General features: G+C 41.6%; 1 protein-coding gene across 6 annotated transcripts in view; it reads right to left on the minus strand.

The window, feature by feature from the left end:
• Nucleotides 1-16,075, minus strand: part of trappc8 (trafficking protein particle complex subunit 8) — a 27,333-nt gene continuing 11,258 nt past the window's right edge. For 2 of the 6 annotated variants that reach the window (XM_058378945.1, XM_058378943.1), the window contains 24 exons: nucleotides 14,411-14,489; nucleotides 14,038-14,294; nucleotides 13,423-13,538; nucleotides 13,196-13,346; nucleotides 13,005-13,105; nucleotides 12,630-12,735; nucleotides 12,366-12,497; nucleotides 11,125-11,349; nucleotides 10,328-10,436; nucleotides 9,674-9,868; nucleotides 9,031-9,194; nucleotides 8,679-8,753; nucleotides 8,444-8,543; nucleotides 8,165-8,313; nucleotides 7,610-8,043; nucleotides 7,341-7,509; nucleotides 6,988-7,084; nucleotides 4,931-4,999; nucleotides 4,160-4,218; nucleotides 3,791-3,994; nucleotides 3,120-3,221; nucleotides 2,106-2,248; nucleotides 1,166-1,255; nucleotides 1-1,072 (listed from right to left, as the gene is read on the minus strand). In XM_058378945.1, coding sequence (XP_058234928.1) covers nucleotides 838-1,072; nucleotides 1,166-1,255; nucleotides 2,106-2,248; nucleotides 3,120-3,221; nucleotides 3,791-3,994; nucleotides 4,160-4,218; nucleotides 4,931-4,999; nucleotides 6,988-7,084; nucleotides 7,341-7,509; nucleotides 7,610-8,043; nucleotides 8,165-8,313; nucleotides 8,444-8,543; nucleotides 8,679-8,753; nucleotides 9,031-9,194; nucleotides 9,674-9,868; nucleotides 10,328-10,436; nucleotides 11,125-11,349; nucleotides 12,366-12,497; nucleotides 12,630-12,735; nucleotides 13,005-13,105; nucleotides 13,196-13,346; nucleotides 13,423-13,538; nucleotides 14,038-14,294; nucleotides 14,411-14,489 — 3,561 coding nt within the window. In that variant the 3' untranslated portion in view covers nucleotides 1-837. Of the gene's footprint in view, nucleotides 1,073-1,165; nucleotides 1,256-2,105; nucleotides 2,252-3,119; nucleotides 3,222-3,790; nucleotides 3,995-4,159; nucleotides 4,219-4,930; nucleotides 5,000-6,987; nucleotides 7,085-7,340; nucleotides 7,510-7,609; nucleotides 8,044-8,164; nucleotides 8,317-8,443; nucleotides 8,544-8,678; nucleotides 8,754-9,030; nucleotides 9,195-9,673; nucleotides 9,869-10,327; nucleotides 10,437-11,124; nucleotides 11,350-12,365; nucleotides 12,498-12,629; nucleotides 12,736-13,004; nucleotides 13,106-13,195; nucleotides 13,347-13,422; nucleotides 13,539-14,037; nucleotides 14,295-14,410; nucleotides 14,490-16,075 lie in introns of all 6 variants that reach the window. The other 4 variants (XM_058378944.1, XM_058378939.1, XM_058378942.1 and 1 more) reach the window with 3 other exon arrangements.

The raw sequence follows: 16,075 nt of genomic DNA on the forward strand, positions 1-16,075 counted from the left end.
AAATTTTTATCCTGTGAAATCAGCAGAGTCCAGTCAAACCCCACCTCTCACACACACACACACACACACACACACACACACCCACCCCAGAGTAGTCCACAGCGTGTCACAGTACTGCAGTGAGCGACACATGCCACAGCTTCCTCACCGGGTCACACAGATGCCATTCGCACCTCGCAGGCTTGGACAGCTTGTATAGCCTGCTCAATGAAGAAGGAAAATAAATGCCATGGTCTGTTAGGCAGAGAAAAGAAATCCTGCAGCAGGTTATATCTTTAATTATGCAGCTTCAAGATTCCACATGGAGCAAAGTCTTTGTTACTGCAGAAATGAAGCATTGTGTCTGAATCACTGGCAATATGAGGAGACTGAACTACAATTTCTTTTACACCCATGCATGTACACGCTCACACACACACACACACACACACACACACACACACACACACACACACACAGGTTTAGTCTTAAGTGTTGAGTTGGGTAAATAAAATGAACTTCATAAAATAAAAAATGCTGATATGAGAAATATCCTTGGGAAAAAGAAGAAAAGACAACTTATGTTTCAAATCCATTCTTTGCATTTAAGACAAAAACTACGGGCATGTTGGTCTTTATCATCTCCCCAGAGAGTACAAGAATGTCAGATGCAGTTCTGCACGTACACGCATTTCTTCTATAACCTCAGTACATCGCCCCCCCCCCAAATTTAGTTTTTTAAACAAGAAGTAGAAAACTGCTGCAGTCTGAAAGAGAAGAGTCACTGTAGGGTGGTGAGTTGAGGCTCGAGCAGCAGCAGCAGCAGCAGCAGCACTAGGCCCCGCACCGATGACTGGATCACACGCTGTTAATAACGATGAGAGCTGGCATTGCGCTCTGCTGGCTGGTCTCACACATGGTGCCTGACTGGGCCAGCTTGGCAAAGACCCGCGGTGTGCCCAAGTTATAAACACCAGCCTGGAAGAAGCAGGCCTTCAGTGAGAGCTGGTGGACTTCCTGTGGCCTCAGCTGCAGCTTGTACTGGGTCTGCCCCAACCATGTGAACGCACCGTGCACCTCTAACGACTCGGGGCTGACAACAGGAAGAGTGAGACAGCAGATAGTTAGAATGGACACGAGCTGAAAATCCATCATAGACTAGAACAAAGTGATTGACTTCGTTTACCTCGTGGTTTTCTGGCGCAGGTCAATGATGACGTCCACCTGGGCCAAGGAACAGTTGGACAGAGTCAAGGTAACCGGTACCATGCATAAGCTGAGGAGAGACAGATGGAGTAGTAGAGTGACAAAGTGACACAATTTAGATGAAATAAGGGTTCAGTAGAGAGATCTTTGTACGAAATCTTGTTTCCAGTTTTATGAAATCATTCTCCAGTACATCTTTCATATTTCACAAGAACTAATCTTTCATTTTGCAAGGTTAGCGGTCTATTAAAAGCTAATTAACTCTTTGGTTTTTCTATTACGTCTCTGAGTAATGACTCATTTGTTCACAGATGATTTATGTTTTTCAATAAATCTCTCAGAATTTAAATTAAACAACTAAATAAGTGAGGATCTGATTGCAGTCAGGTTGCCCTTCTATAGTGAGGTACTTAATTCTTGTTTTTTGGTCTTCCTATTAGATGAAAGATTATCCCACACCTTTTTTTTGCAGTACAAACACTGTGACTAGTGTGTTCATATTGACAATTTCATCAAGAAGTGCACTAAATTATTGAACTAAGCATGGAATGATGGACACTTTATGCAATAAACGCTCACAGCTTTGCTTATGTTGCGGAGGAGGGGCGGGGCTACCAGGCGCTCTTGCTGGATGAGAACAAATTTTAAGATGACCCACGTCACTTAGGTGGACAAGACATCTTACAAACGGCTTTAAAATTCGCTAACGTTGTGTAATTTATAATTTTTTAAAAACGAATTACTTAAAGTTTCAGGCTACATAGTGTACAGTGTAAGTGCACAGTGTGTAGTACATCATTTGGGACACAGCTAAAGAAACAGGAAGGTAAAATAAGAGCGCATTTGATACATAGCTATGTATTATTTAGTCTCGGATTTATATATATACACACACACACGCGAGTGAGAGAGACAGAGACCTTTTCTGTGGGAAGGGGTGGTCATAGGACTCAGGGTAGTGCAGACAGGTCTTGATGAGATGAGAAAGCTGTTCCAGGGAAGGTCTGCTGACAGGAGGTGGAGGATCAGGCTTGAACTTTAGCAGCACCATCTCCTGAGCTTCCTGCTACACACAGGGCCAGTTCAAAGCTATGTCACAGAATCCTCTTAGTGTTTAGTATTCATTAGAAGATGCAGGGGGATGCGGTTTAGTGTAGAGAAACAAGTGAGCAACATCTGGACTTTATTTATATGCATTATTTCGTCAGTGGGTGTCGTCTATGGCCATGGTTGCTATGCAACAGTGTAAAAAAGAGGCAGTAGACCATATGTAATATGTTCCAGAGGAACGAGAGCTGAAGGAATTACTTACTTAATGATTCAATTAAGAGAATAATGTTTAATGGAAAAGTAAGAATTGCTTGACAGACTAGTGAGGCAGCAAAATTCCAATTCTTGGCCAAAACTTAAAAATTAAAAAGTACAAATAAAAAGGAAAGTGAAATGTTTGATGCTGGAAATTGTGCTGTAGTGTATGTATGCGTAAAAAAAAAAAAGGCAATACATCCATGATACAAACTAGGTAATAATAATAATAATAATAATAATAATAATAATAATAATAATAACACCTAGTCTTTATGCTACCTGAACACATCAGAGATGAGTGAATTATTTGCTTGACTGGACTCCGTTGCAGCAGCATTTCTTCAAGCAAATGATTCACTCAGATTTCCTTTCAGTACAGAAACAACTGAGGAATACTAATATCACACAGGTATTGCTGGAAGTGCTTTAAACAGGTTCGTCGGATTGAAATCTGGTGAAGTGATGTGAATAAGACCAGCATGCACTTTGTGATGTTAACATAATACAATACTGATCTAAACACATGTATACTACACATCTCCCACCACTATGAACTGTGATAAGGAATTGCTTCTAATCAGTCTATAATGAGTACGAGCAAAAGTGTCTAGTCTTTTGAGTTATACCTCTTTCTGTGCGATTGAGCATGCTTCCTTGCCGATAGTTTGCAAAGCGACGTGGAGTTGTCCCTCTAGAATGAGCTGCTTGTTGTCCTCCACAACATAAGCCTGCGAAAGCAGAAATTCAAGGCATTAGATCAACAAAAATACAAACACTTCACAGAGCTCCAAACTCCAAAACATCCAGGAAGTGTTGCTGAGAACAAACAGGTCAGAACAAAAAAAAATGTTCACTTCTTCTGCCACCTAGTCAAATCATGACCTCATATATTATAAGCTGGCGTTCTGTTAGCATGTCTCAATGATGAGGTGTAAAATGTGGTTACCTTTATTTTCCTGAAGAACCATGTGAGCTGAGCTTTGACATATGGGGAGAGCTATAAATAGCAGACCACTGACTGGTTAAACACGTACTAGTCACAGAATTATCCTGATAATGTCTCTAGCTGGAGTCAGGTCTCCAGTCATGTCAACATGGACGAGAATCTCGGAGGAATGTTTCTTACATCTTGTGGAATCCATGCTATAAATTTCTAAGGCTGTATTGATAGCAAAAAGAGGCCTAACCCACCATCAGTATAGTGTCCCCTAATATAGTGCTCAGTGAGTGTATATAGTAATGAATTTTGCCAGATGATAAGAAAATGTTTCACTGATTTGAAGCAACGGTAAAATACCTTCCAAAGGACGATGATGTCGAGCTCCACTTCAGAGCATTTCCGAACCACGCTCGTCATGCTGTCATCTGTCCTGCCAGCAGGTGTGAGGCTCTGCCTCCTCATGTGCGTGGCTCCACCTGAAGACATGCCTCCTTTCCTGGGATCAGACGGCAGACCTCTCCGGAAAAAAAAGTCGGCACATGGAGTCATAGAACTGACAATCTGTGGAAAAAAATACATAAGCATGAGAATAAGAAGATCTTGGGAAGAATTTAAAAACGGCACGTCAATCCCTTGGTGTAAAGCAATTATATGAACGGAATTGATTCTTGTGTTTCTGTCTATTTGAGGTATATGAGACAGTGAAAATACACGGTTTTGATTTACCTGTTCATTGCCAAGGTTTAGGTCAGCAAAAGTGTACTTCTCTACTGTGTCTGAGGTAGCTGAGGGGGGAAAAAAAACGTATAGAATACTGAATGAAAAAATGGGCAGATCGCAGGTCATAGTGCTACAATACAAAGACATTTTATTAAGCTTTGAAAGACAACAATAATAAAATAACTGCTGGAGGAATTCCTAAGGGAGTGATATTTAATTTAAAAACAAAATAACAAAAAAAAACAATGCTGGCAACCTCTTCACTTCATGCTAAGGAGTATCAAAGGGTTAATGGTGCATTAAAGATAAAAAGATTTTCCCCCACGTAGCCTTGCACAATTTCCCACATCCAGAGTCTAATGTTTTCAAATAAGCAAGTCTGATTTCATAATTAAGTCAGCTTCCTTTACACACACACAGATGCACACACACACACACACACACACACACACACACACAGACACAGCCTTGAGCAAGGCCTTTAACTGTGTCTACTCCAGGGGCACTGTATAATAGCTGCCCCTGCGCGCCGACCCTAACTTTGTTGTTCCTAATAAAGTGTCAGCATGTGAAATATTCTGTAGTTGGTATTGTTTGGGTCAATACTTTCTTTCCCTGGTAGAAAGTTATAGCAGAGGACTGCGTGCGATATACAGACAGAAGAAACGGGGATGAGTACTGACTAGCAGGAAGTGAAACGAGTAGTTTTGCACATGATGAATTCTTTTTAATAGCTAGTCGAAGAATTGAAATGCTGCACATGTGGGTGTCTCTTACCTTCCTGTGTTCTGCATCTAGTTGCCCTGAAGCACAGCTTTCCTCTCTCCCTGCTGCCCAGCTTAGAGTCTAGAAGTCAAACAAGAAAAGGGATTAAAATTTAGATCAATAAGAAAACATGGGACGTGAAATGAAAATATTCAGAGCTTCCATGCCTTTTTTTTTGCACAAAGTGAACCTCTCTCCTTAAAGAACCTTCTGTTACAATTTCACATCAAGCAAAAAAGCACAAAATAATCAAGTGCACAGATTTAACAACTTTAAGCTCAAGGTTAGAGGTTTGTGCAATAAAAAGCTCATATTTGAGTCTGTACAAAGAGTGTATTATTTGCATTTGTCTGTTTGATTCCCACACTCCACATTTCATATTCTCTAATGAGTTTCTAAGCCAACTATTGATTTATAAATACACAAAGCTCTGTGAAGCAGCGCTGCCTTAGGTATCACAGAACCTACACTATTTTCATCAACAAATTCCCTCTTCACATTAACGATGTGTGTTTAGTGTTCTTTAAGCATGTTGTCATGTATTGTCATGTATTCAATTTTGTCTTTGGCTCAAGACGATTATAAACTGATGAATACAACAAGCGCTCTTAAACACGGTCATCTACACCTTTATGAATTAAATACCTTGCCCAGTCAGTGCTACTAATTACTCATTTTTTCCATATCCCATTTAGAAACTGTCAAGAGCCTTAAATTCATTGACTAAAGATCTCAGGAACGTTTAAATGGGCTAGCAACACAAGTATGACCTTAAAAATGGCTTTCTTCCCTTTTATCGAGCATGTGCACCAACACGGTCAGTTTCAGCTCATGGGGGCATTTTAGAACGTTGTGAAAATGCAGAGACGAGCATTGGTATTTCCTTGCATGATATATTGCCTGTGGTTACAATAAATCCAAAGCAATAATCAAGGTCACCTGTGCAATATATACGGTGTGTATATATAAATACATACACACACCCCAATCAGGCATAACATTATGACCACATGCCTAATATTTGTGTTGACCCGTTGATGCATGGACTCCACTAGATCCCTGAAGGTGTGCTGTGGTATCTGGCACCAAGATGTTAGCAGCAGATCCTTTAAGTCCGTTTAAGTTGCGAGGTGGGGACTACTTACAGGACTTAAAGGATACTTTGATTGATACTGACCACTGCAGACCGGGAACACCCCACAAGTGCTGCAGTTTTGGAGCAGGTCTGATCCAGTCGTCTAGCCATCACAAGTTGACCCTTGTCAAACTCGCTCAAATCCTTACGCTTGCCCATTTTTCCTGCTTGTAACATCAACTTTGAGGAAAAAATGTTCACTTGCTGCCTAATATATCCCACCCACTAACAGGTGCCATGATGAGGAGATAATCAGCTGTATCATATGTCATGGTCATAATGTTATGGCTGATCGGTGTATGTGGATATTAAAGGCTGTGAGGGGGCGCGTCTATCGAGTGACACACCAATGAAAACAATACAAAAACACTTTTGAGACAATGGCTTAATCTATTATTTAATATCATTTCTATACCTGATAGTACGAGTATGAAAATCAGTGTATAATCAGATATTCACTTCATATAGAAATACTGGTACAGCTGGTTATTTATGCATTTATGGATTTATTTAATCAGCCAGCCATTTAGCAGCAGGTCAAGAGCTCCAGTTCACATCCAATACCAGAATACAGAGACCCTACATCTCCATTCTGATGTGAACAGCAACTGAAGTCCTTGACGTGTATCTGCATGATTTTTGCAGCGTACTGCTGCCACGTTAGGCTGAATAGACAACAGATTAGACACTGAGTGAGACCATGTACACAAAAAAAAATATTATACCATGAAGCCGTACCACACCTAACCTCAAACATATCATTAGCAAAGTGTGAGGAGGAAACCTCAACAGTAGCAGTGACCAGTAACAGTTCTTTCAGTTCTTGCTTAATATCAGTGCATGGGTGTTCATACCAGTCCAAGCCAATTTCCTGGCACAACCCTCAATTTGAAAGTAAAAGAAAGAAGTAAATGAAAATGTAGAGCACACTGACCTTTGTCTCCAGTAGGATTGATGCACTTGTGCAGCCTCCACTGTCTACTGCTGCTAGACACCTGCACTATGTGGAACTCGCGCACCCCTGCTTCACTCTGTTTGGGAGAGAGACGGACATTACAAGAGACATTCCGAATAAGGAAATTCTGAACTCATTCATGTTAGCACTGGATTCAGCACTGATTCAACAGACATGCTAGTAAAAGTGTGCTGATTAGCATCCTGCATATATTCATATGTGAGTGTTTTTGCTGATTGGGTGTGCAAGCAAACTGGAATATTGATTAGAAAGCGAACAGAGAGGCTGAACATGTATGGGGAACTAAGGAATGTCTGATGAAAGGGGCATACAGTGTTGATATTTTCCACGTCCACGAACACCAGCATGCTGCCGCAGTGCTCCTCCTCCCTTTCCTCTCTCCTGACTTTCCCTGGCAGTGTGTTACTGCGACACGCCGTCACTCTTGCGCTCAGGGAACGACTCGCGCAGATGAATACGGTGTGACGCAGCACCCGGTGACTGAGAATGAGGAAGGGGAAAGTGAGAGACAGAGTGAAGAGCAGTCATTCAAAGCTGTCGGAATAAAATAAGTGAAAAAACTCCCTCTGCTGGTAGGTACCTGAGCTTCGCATTTTTCTCCACACTCTCATAGTAAAACAGGAAGTGGATCTCATGCACGCCCTCTTTGTCAGGTCCTCTGAGCCACAGTGGTATCTGTAGTGCCTCACCGGGTCCCAGAACTCCTCCTGTTAACGGAATCTCAGCTACCGTGGACCGGTCATCCCCGGTTACGCCAAACGATGCAGGGGATACCAGCGTCACGGCAGCTTCAGACGGGGGCGTGACCATTGTCTTATAAGCGGAGCAGTTCTCGGCGGCAGTGGGGGTCACCGGGGTGAGGTCAGAGGTAGCACTCCCGAAGGTGAAGAACTCGGGATGGGTGGACACTACCCGCAAGCCAGTGAGGGGAACGGCGCTCATGTTGACGAACTCCACCCACGCTTTTCTGATCTCGCCGCAGAGCAAACCCGTGGGGAAGTTAATGAAAAACACCTGGGATGGGACGATAAAGAAAATATCTGTAAGAGCTGCAGGGTGAGCGTGGCTTAAGCCTGCAAACAAGACTAAAGCTGCAAGGGATTAAAGGTTGCTGTAGTGCTAGACACACACAGACCTCCAGCAGAGGCATTGGAGGAGTGATGATAGGTTCAAGGCGACGGTCTGATCCGTGTCGGACAGAGGTCTTCTCCTCTTTGGTCAAGTTCAGTCTCGGCCCCCTGATTTCCAGATCCTGCCTCCCGCGGACACACATCATACCACTGGCTGCTGAGCACAGGAGAGAACCAACAATGCTCTGGAGACACTGAAACGGATACTCAAGTAGGAACAAACAGAAAATTTCACCACAGCAGGTTCAAATAATAAACAGTGAGTGTGACTGAGTGTAAGGTACCTTCACCAGTGTTGTTGTCCTCCTCACCAGTGCCCAGGTTGTAGACCACACCGAGCACATGCAGCTCACCGGTTTTATGAGGCAGCAACTTTAGTCGAGCCTGAAAAGAAAAAGAAAAAAAAAAAATCAGACTCGAACAAGAAATACATTTCTGACACCTGAACAAATCTGCCAAACAAACCGAAGGACGAAATACAGAAACAAGAAATAGAAGAAGAAGAAGAAAATTCCTCACCACTTTCGTTTCTTCAGGACTCATAGGGAACTCTGGAATGACTTCAGTGCTGATAAGGTCATTGAATGCTGTAGCCTGAAACACAGAATTCATATTGACAGATTAGATAATAGGAGAGGAGATGAGATGTAGCTGTATTATTCCCCTGTGGCGGAAATTCTAGTTGACACAGCGGCACAAGAGAAATGACATCAGAGAAAACCGATATATCAAAATAGTGTAAAATAAACAAATAGTAGAAAGATAAATAGAAAAAAAAATATTCAGTGTCTATGTTCATATGCTAGACTATTAATACAATAAGTATTAAACACAGGAGGCCTAATTAAACACTAATAACAGATTTTCTTACTTTGCTTGTAGCTGCCTCCTTTTCATTAAAGATGGTTTCTCCGCTTGTGCCTCCTTGAGGCCCAGAAAAGTCCTTCGGTGTGAACTTCCAAAGCAGAGACAGTTCAGACAAAGCCAGTGGAACCTTCAGAGGATTTCTGAAGACCACCTCCACGATAATGGGCTCTGCAGAGGCAAAGCATATATATGGAGCATGTATGATTTATGCTGTGGATTTGCAAACATTTATGTTTCCTTGGGTCATTCCACTTCAATATTATACACATCAAATCTTACTGTACCGTAAAGATGATTTCTAATATTAGCATTTTCATGATTTAGCCTCAACACTGTTCATGTCACACATGTATCCAAAGACACTAAATGAGTGAGGAGATCATGGGGAAAGATTTAAGACACATTCCAAGATGAAAACCAGCTCATTAAATGAAATCAAATCCCAAATCTCTCTGTATTTATAAACCAAAGGAAGTCACGAGAAAAAAGAAAACCTTCGGCAACACCGAGCTGCTACCTAGACACATCATTAAACCGTCTGTGCCTAGTTTCTCACCTAGCTGTGTTAATTATTTAACAGAGCTCGGAAATATAATGTCAGGAATGCTCTGAAACATTCACTGGTGGTGTCATGAGAGGATTCCTACCTTCCACCACGGCGAGGGGGTAGCGTAGGTTATCAGTGTGGCTGCTGAGGCAGTACTGAGTTGGCTGGAAGCTGATGGGCACGCTGCCCCGGTTGACCACAGCCACCACCTGCTCTTCAAGCTCCGCACACAGCTGAGACTGTTCCCGGTCGTATTCTTGATCGAGCCACACATGGGTGGCGGCTTGTTTTTCCCCTATGAACATCACAAGCACACATGCCTGGAATCAGCGACATCTCAATCTACACACACACACTCTTAAGCTTTGAGCAGTCACTTGATTGGAAAAGCATGAGATTATAATGCACAAAAAAAAGTGTAAAAGACCTGCTGATGGGTAGAACAGTAAATACAGACGGCTCAGCATCCACTAGGCAAATATTACTGATTAACTGTGTCTCATAATCCCATTACACTACAGCACCTCTAAATACAACAGGTCTGAAATCTTCATATACAGATCACACCAATACACTTCAAGGGCAGAGGTTATTTCCAAAAGAAAAAGTTAAGACTGTTTGAAAACAGCTCTGGGACAAAACGTTGCAAGGAATTTTGCACAGACTTTTGCTTGAATTCGACCCCTCAACATTTATATTCATCCGTATATGCATACAGCGAAAAGGTGAAATGCTTCATATATGCATGTCTTACCCTCTGCGAGTCTGCGCTCATGGCCAAAAAACACGCGTGTCTGGCCGCAGAGTAAACAGGGTATGGGCAGCTGAGGCAGGGAGTTCTCTATGGACGGCTGACTCGCGCTCTGAAAGCACAGGTTTAAATGGACAGAGTGACGGATTCAATTATATAAAGTAATGCAAAATAAAAGGTCACATTCGGAGCATTTCCAAATCGATCGATCAATAGAAAGGGTCCTTTTTAATCTACAAGCTGAAATTCCTTACACTTTTCATTGCTGTTTCAGCATATATCAGGAGACAAAATATCTAAAGTCATTTCAGCTACACAGATTAGTAAGAACCCTGATGTTCCAGATAAAAAAAAAGACACATTTTCTTAACACCTCTGCTGGTGAACAACTATAACGCTATATGAAAGTGGATTTATTAGAAACAGATTTAATTTTACCCTCGACACTGCATCCTACTGCTGATGTGAGACACACATCAGCTGAAACAAATCATTTTTTCTTATTAAATATTTTTCATTCTGAGTCAATGAACATTGGAGTTGTACTTTCATTTCTTTCTGCCATGAGATTAATTCGCATGACTGTCACTTCCACTGCTGGCTGAAAAATCTCAAATGAGTACCTTCAGGGAAAATATCAAAAACATGCAGTCTTCAAAACACATTCTCCTTCCTTGATAAATCCCAGAATTTCTCTAATATATTATTAAGCAGCCAAAATACCTGATCTATTTATCTAACCACTGGCATTATCTATATACTCTCTTTCAACTGGTAAATAACAGTCTTTAACTTCTTACCTTGTACACATAAAGGTATTCCCTGAGGAAGGCGCTCTGCTGCGTGGCAGACTGCTTGCTGTCGCCAATGAGAATGTGCCGGAAGGCGGATATGGCGTTGTCGGGCTGGCGCAACGTGAAGGACTGTCGGCCGATGGTGAAGTTGATGTGATCCTCAGCAAGAGTCCATCCTTTCCCCTTATACACCTGCATGGCCTGGCAGTAACACCGCAATGCATGTCTCTTCTGCAAACAGACAGAGTAAGATAAAAACACATGCATGACAAAGTGGAAAATTATGACTTCCTCAAACAAGGAAGCATCTTTGCACACTATCAAAAGAAAATCAGCAAAATATGTAAACATGCCATGCCAGTACAGAGTACAATGATATATAATACAGAGGTTAAGAGAACAGAATCATTATATAATCAGTTTATTTTCTAATACACCGTAACAGCATGCATTAGAAACAGTGGCTTACATTTTGCTCTCTGTGTCTAGACACAGCAGGAAGATATTATCAGATATTATAATTAACAGATAATGTGTTAGATCACCTACTGATACAAACTTAAACGCAAAACTAACGAAATCAACAATGACCTGGTTGCTTATATTGAAGATCTTTCCAAGAAATACAGCACATCTGGACACTATAGTAAACACTTTTAGAAGAATAAGGATTCATATTCTGTCAGTCAGAAGAGGATAGGTTCCCTTTTGAGTCTGTTTCCTATCAAGGTTTGTTCCTCATGTCAGCTAGGGAGTTTTTTTCCTTTGACACCAGAGACTGTGACATGCTCATTTGGGATAAAACTATGTCCAGATATATGTAAAGTTGCTATGTGACATTTTGTCCTATGTTAGAAGCGCTATATATATATCAATACTGATTTAATCTACTGATTCTTCCAGCTTAGAAGACCATCCAATAGCAATTTTCTGTTTAGAGTTTATTTTAAGCCAATGACCAGAAAACCGTTTGCTTGCCAGACTACATAAGCCTACGACATTTAATTTCACTGATTTTGTTCAAGATGGTGACTAGACTCTTAATCTCCTGATACTACTGGTTCTTGGATCCAGTCAGGCAACATTCTTAAGTACTGGACATTTTGGTTTTTAAAAAAAAACAAAAAAAACAGGAAGGGTGGGGATTTTATCACCAAAGTAAAACCATCTTAAAATGGACAGCAAGGTATTGGTTTGGCCAAGACGGACGTTTAAAATGGTGCTCAGGACAGGAGGCTCGGTCTCACCTGTCCGGCTTTGCTGAAACGGTGGCCTGACAGGATCATGTGGAAGGCAAACTTCCTCACCATGGGGCTACGCATATTAATGAAGCAGTGAGCAGCCTGCTCCAATAAGAGCGCACTCCTCAGATCAGACTCCTAAGCACAGACGAGACAGATATCAATTTGATTAAAACGGTTATAAGGATACCAGAGAAAGAGCCAGAACAAATTGGGTATGAATTCACATTCATTAGGAAATACACACATTCACACAAAAATTAAGCTCACCTCGCTGGTCATCTTGATGAGGAGAGCTGCAGCTTCAGAGTATTTGGCCTGACTCTTTAGAACCTCAGCACTCAACAGAGCACAGCGCTCAGCCAGAACCATGTTTCTATAATACACACACACACAAAGATTAAAAGTACAGACAAATTATAAAGTAATTTATACTATTATATTCAACAGTACTGTTTACCTTTTCTGATCACCTACCAGCATTTAAATAGATTATCATTCACCTATTGCCTATGCAACATGCTCTATACTTAAAATTACATGTTAAAAAGCTATGTGTGACAATAGTCTGTTTATGCGTACAGTTTGAGTACATATATGCACAAAATTACCAATGGTGGGGGGAAAAAAGTGAGAATGTCATACTTGCAGACATCTCGGTATGTCTGGATAGCTGTCTCCATGTAGTGGGCAGGGTACGGCCTGGGGGCTCCACTCTGCAGGAATGCAGATAATGCGGCCATCTCCTACAAACACACACACAAATTTTAAGAACATGCTAGTGCATCAGAGCTTGCGTAGCTACTGAAATGACTGTGTGTGTTGGTGTATCTAACCAGTGATCCAGCAGCATACAACATGGCCTGGTCAGAGAGGAAGTCCTTCTTAGCGGTGTGGTAGCAGTTGTAGGCCAGCTCATAGTGCTGGACCAGAAAGCACAGGTCAGCCATCTTCCTAATTTGCAGCTCAGGGGCTTCTGGGGGGTATCTGTGGTGACAAAGGTCAAAAGGTTAGATGAGCATTTTCTTAAAAACAAGTGACCGTGTTATATCTGCACACTCACAGCAGTCCTGCGGTATTTTTTAGTTCAGCAATGCTCTTCTCCGGAACTTTGCCACCCCCAAACCACTTCTTTGTAGCTGAGAACAGAGACCTGCTTAATCCTTTCCTTGACACCAACTACAGAGAGTGTTACACAGAGGAGTTAATGAATGAGATGAAAAGGAAACTGTTTCAAGGAAATTCATTTGCTTTAAAATTCAATTTGATTTTGATAAAAGGGTAAGATTAAAGAATACACTGAGCTAAAAGTAACACTAAAAACAAAGCATTGCTGAAACAACACATATTACTCGAGGCTAATAGTTGTCAGGCATGTAAGAGAAAACTTCTTTTGTTGGTAAGTGTGTGTGTGTGTGTATATGAGAGAGAGAGAGAGAGAAGGGGGAGAGAAAGAAAGTGTGGGTGTGTATGAGAGAGACTGTGTGAGAGAAAGAGCAAGAGTGCGAGTGTGTGAGGGAGAGGGAGAGAGAGAGAGAGAGAGAGAGAGAGAGAGAAGGGGGAGAGAGTGTGAGTGCGCGTGTGTGTGTGTGTGTGTGTGTGAGAGAGAGACAGACGGCAATTGAGAGAGAGAATGAGAAAACAAAAAAATGTGAGAGAAAAAAGTGAGAGAGATCACCTGGTCATTGAGCTGGCGGATGTTTTTCTCGATGTGTGGCAGCAGTCCTCTGAAGGTGAACTCCTGGATGAACTGGCGGATGCGGTCATGGTCATTGAGGGTCAGGCAGGCACCATGAGCCTGTGATGGTGAAGGGGTCTGTTTCTGTGACTTTAATAGATCCATGTCCACATTGTTCACAGCCTCGCGGGAGTCGCATGGATAACCTGGGTCAGCTGTCTGGTCCAGTTTCAGTGGATGCGTATCGGTGACTGCATCTGTACAAATGACGAGAACATCAGAATATTAATATTTATTAGAAACACTTTGTCAGTTGAAAGTGTGTTAAAAACCAATGGCATCCCATGCAATAAATAAATAAATAAATAATTACCTGCGGTGTCCAGTCCATCCACTTCAGAATTAATGTTATTCTCCCCAACATTGTTCACCACAGCTTCTTCGTATTGCTCCTGTAACGTATACAGACAGGACGGCTTACGCTTACACAAAGCTTTAGTAAACAAGTCTGAAGTCGAGTAACAGGAACTTAATTTCAACCTAATCTATATTACACGCATATTACCAAAGACAGGAAGGTCCAAAGACATGTATTGAGATGACCTGTTTACCTGTATCAAGATGACAGAACACCTGACTTTGCCAAAGGAAGTCAAAGAGCAGTTGATGAAACAATAAACATTTGTGTCAATAAACATTTATGACAAATGCTAGTTACTTTAGTTAGTGTTCAATGAACCCTAGATTACCCTGAATAACCTGGAACCTTCTTGTGCACACCACAAATTAATTCAGTAAACCACAGTTACATACATAACCAGCCTCTGCTCCTAACTACCAGGGGCAGAGAGATTCATCTCAATAATAATGTTAAGTGGAGCCCAGACCACTGAGAGGGTGAAATCAGCCTTTTATTAATTAGCCGAGATGGCAGCAATACACAAACTTTGGCAGACCCTCAAAGTGGAATGATCTTGTACAAACTGAGCACTCAGTCTGCCTGGAGGCCTTGGTGATGACGTCCAACACCCAACACACCGGTCTCTGCTTAGTCAAGGGAGTCTTACATCTTACATTCCTCTGTGACAGATAAGCAGCTGGTCTATTTGCCATTCAGTCTAAATAGTACTGTAGGATGATAGAACGATCTGCAATTCACAAAACTGTTTAATATGACCTTAAACTAATACTGCAGGTCAACTCCATTCTCATCTGGCCATAAAGACAAGCTCATGGAACAGCTTCCAGCTAAGGGCATATACCGCCCATGTAATAAGAGCGCTTGAGCTCAGGGGTGATTGCTGCACTGCAGTACTGAGTCTGTGAATCATCCCAAAGGGCCTACAGGCATGTAAAAATTATAATGAATTCAGAAATTATGCTGATGCTCACACTCATGAGTTTCTCAAAAGCGCTTGACTATATAGTGTACAGTTATAGAAAAGAAATGATTTACGATCTCACTTATTATTATTATCTGGTGTCACGCAGATGAGGATGCGTTCTCTCTAGAGTCTGCTTCCTCATATTGGAGGTTTTCCTTGTCACAATCACTCCTGGCTTGCTCATGAAGGATAAATATAGACTTAAATAATTTTAAGAAATGATCATTTATATTCTGATTTAATTCCTGTAAAACTGCTTTGTGACGATAGCAATTGTGCTATACGAAATTGAATTTTGCCGGGATTATGAATCTTGCTATTCATTCGGGATAGTAGCCCCACTTGGACATGAAGCTACAAGGCTTTTACACCCGAGTGGATGTAGCAGTGGAAACCAAGTGTGCTGGCGTACATGCAGTTTGTGTTCACAGAGAAAAGAAAGCGTGAAAGCGGAAAAACTGCGAATACTACATTATATGGATTCATCACGACTTGCTGGAAGGTTGAGGTGGAAAGCTTTCAGAAATGATTCAGACAAAAAGTATTGTTAAAGTAAGCTCTAACTCTGTATAATTCAGACTTCGGATCGTATTGCAGGAGGATCGTGTTGCATGTGGATACCACAATCCTTTAGAGAAAGGATGAGTAACTAG

This window comes from Hemibagrus wyckioides, linkage group LG25, assembly GCF_019097595.1.
Source record: "Hemibagrus wyckioides isolate EC202008001 linkage group LG25, SWU_Hwy_1.0, whole genome shotgun sequence".
Taxonomy (NCBI): Eukaryota; Metazoa; Chordata; class Actinopteri; order Siluriformes; family Bagridae; genus Hemibagrus; species Hemibagrus wyckioides.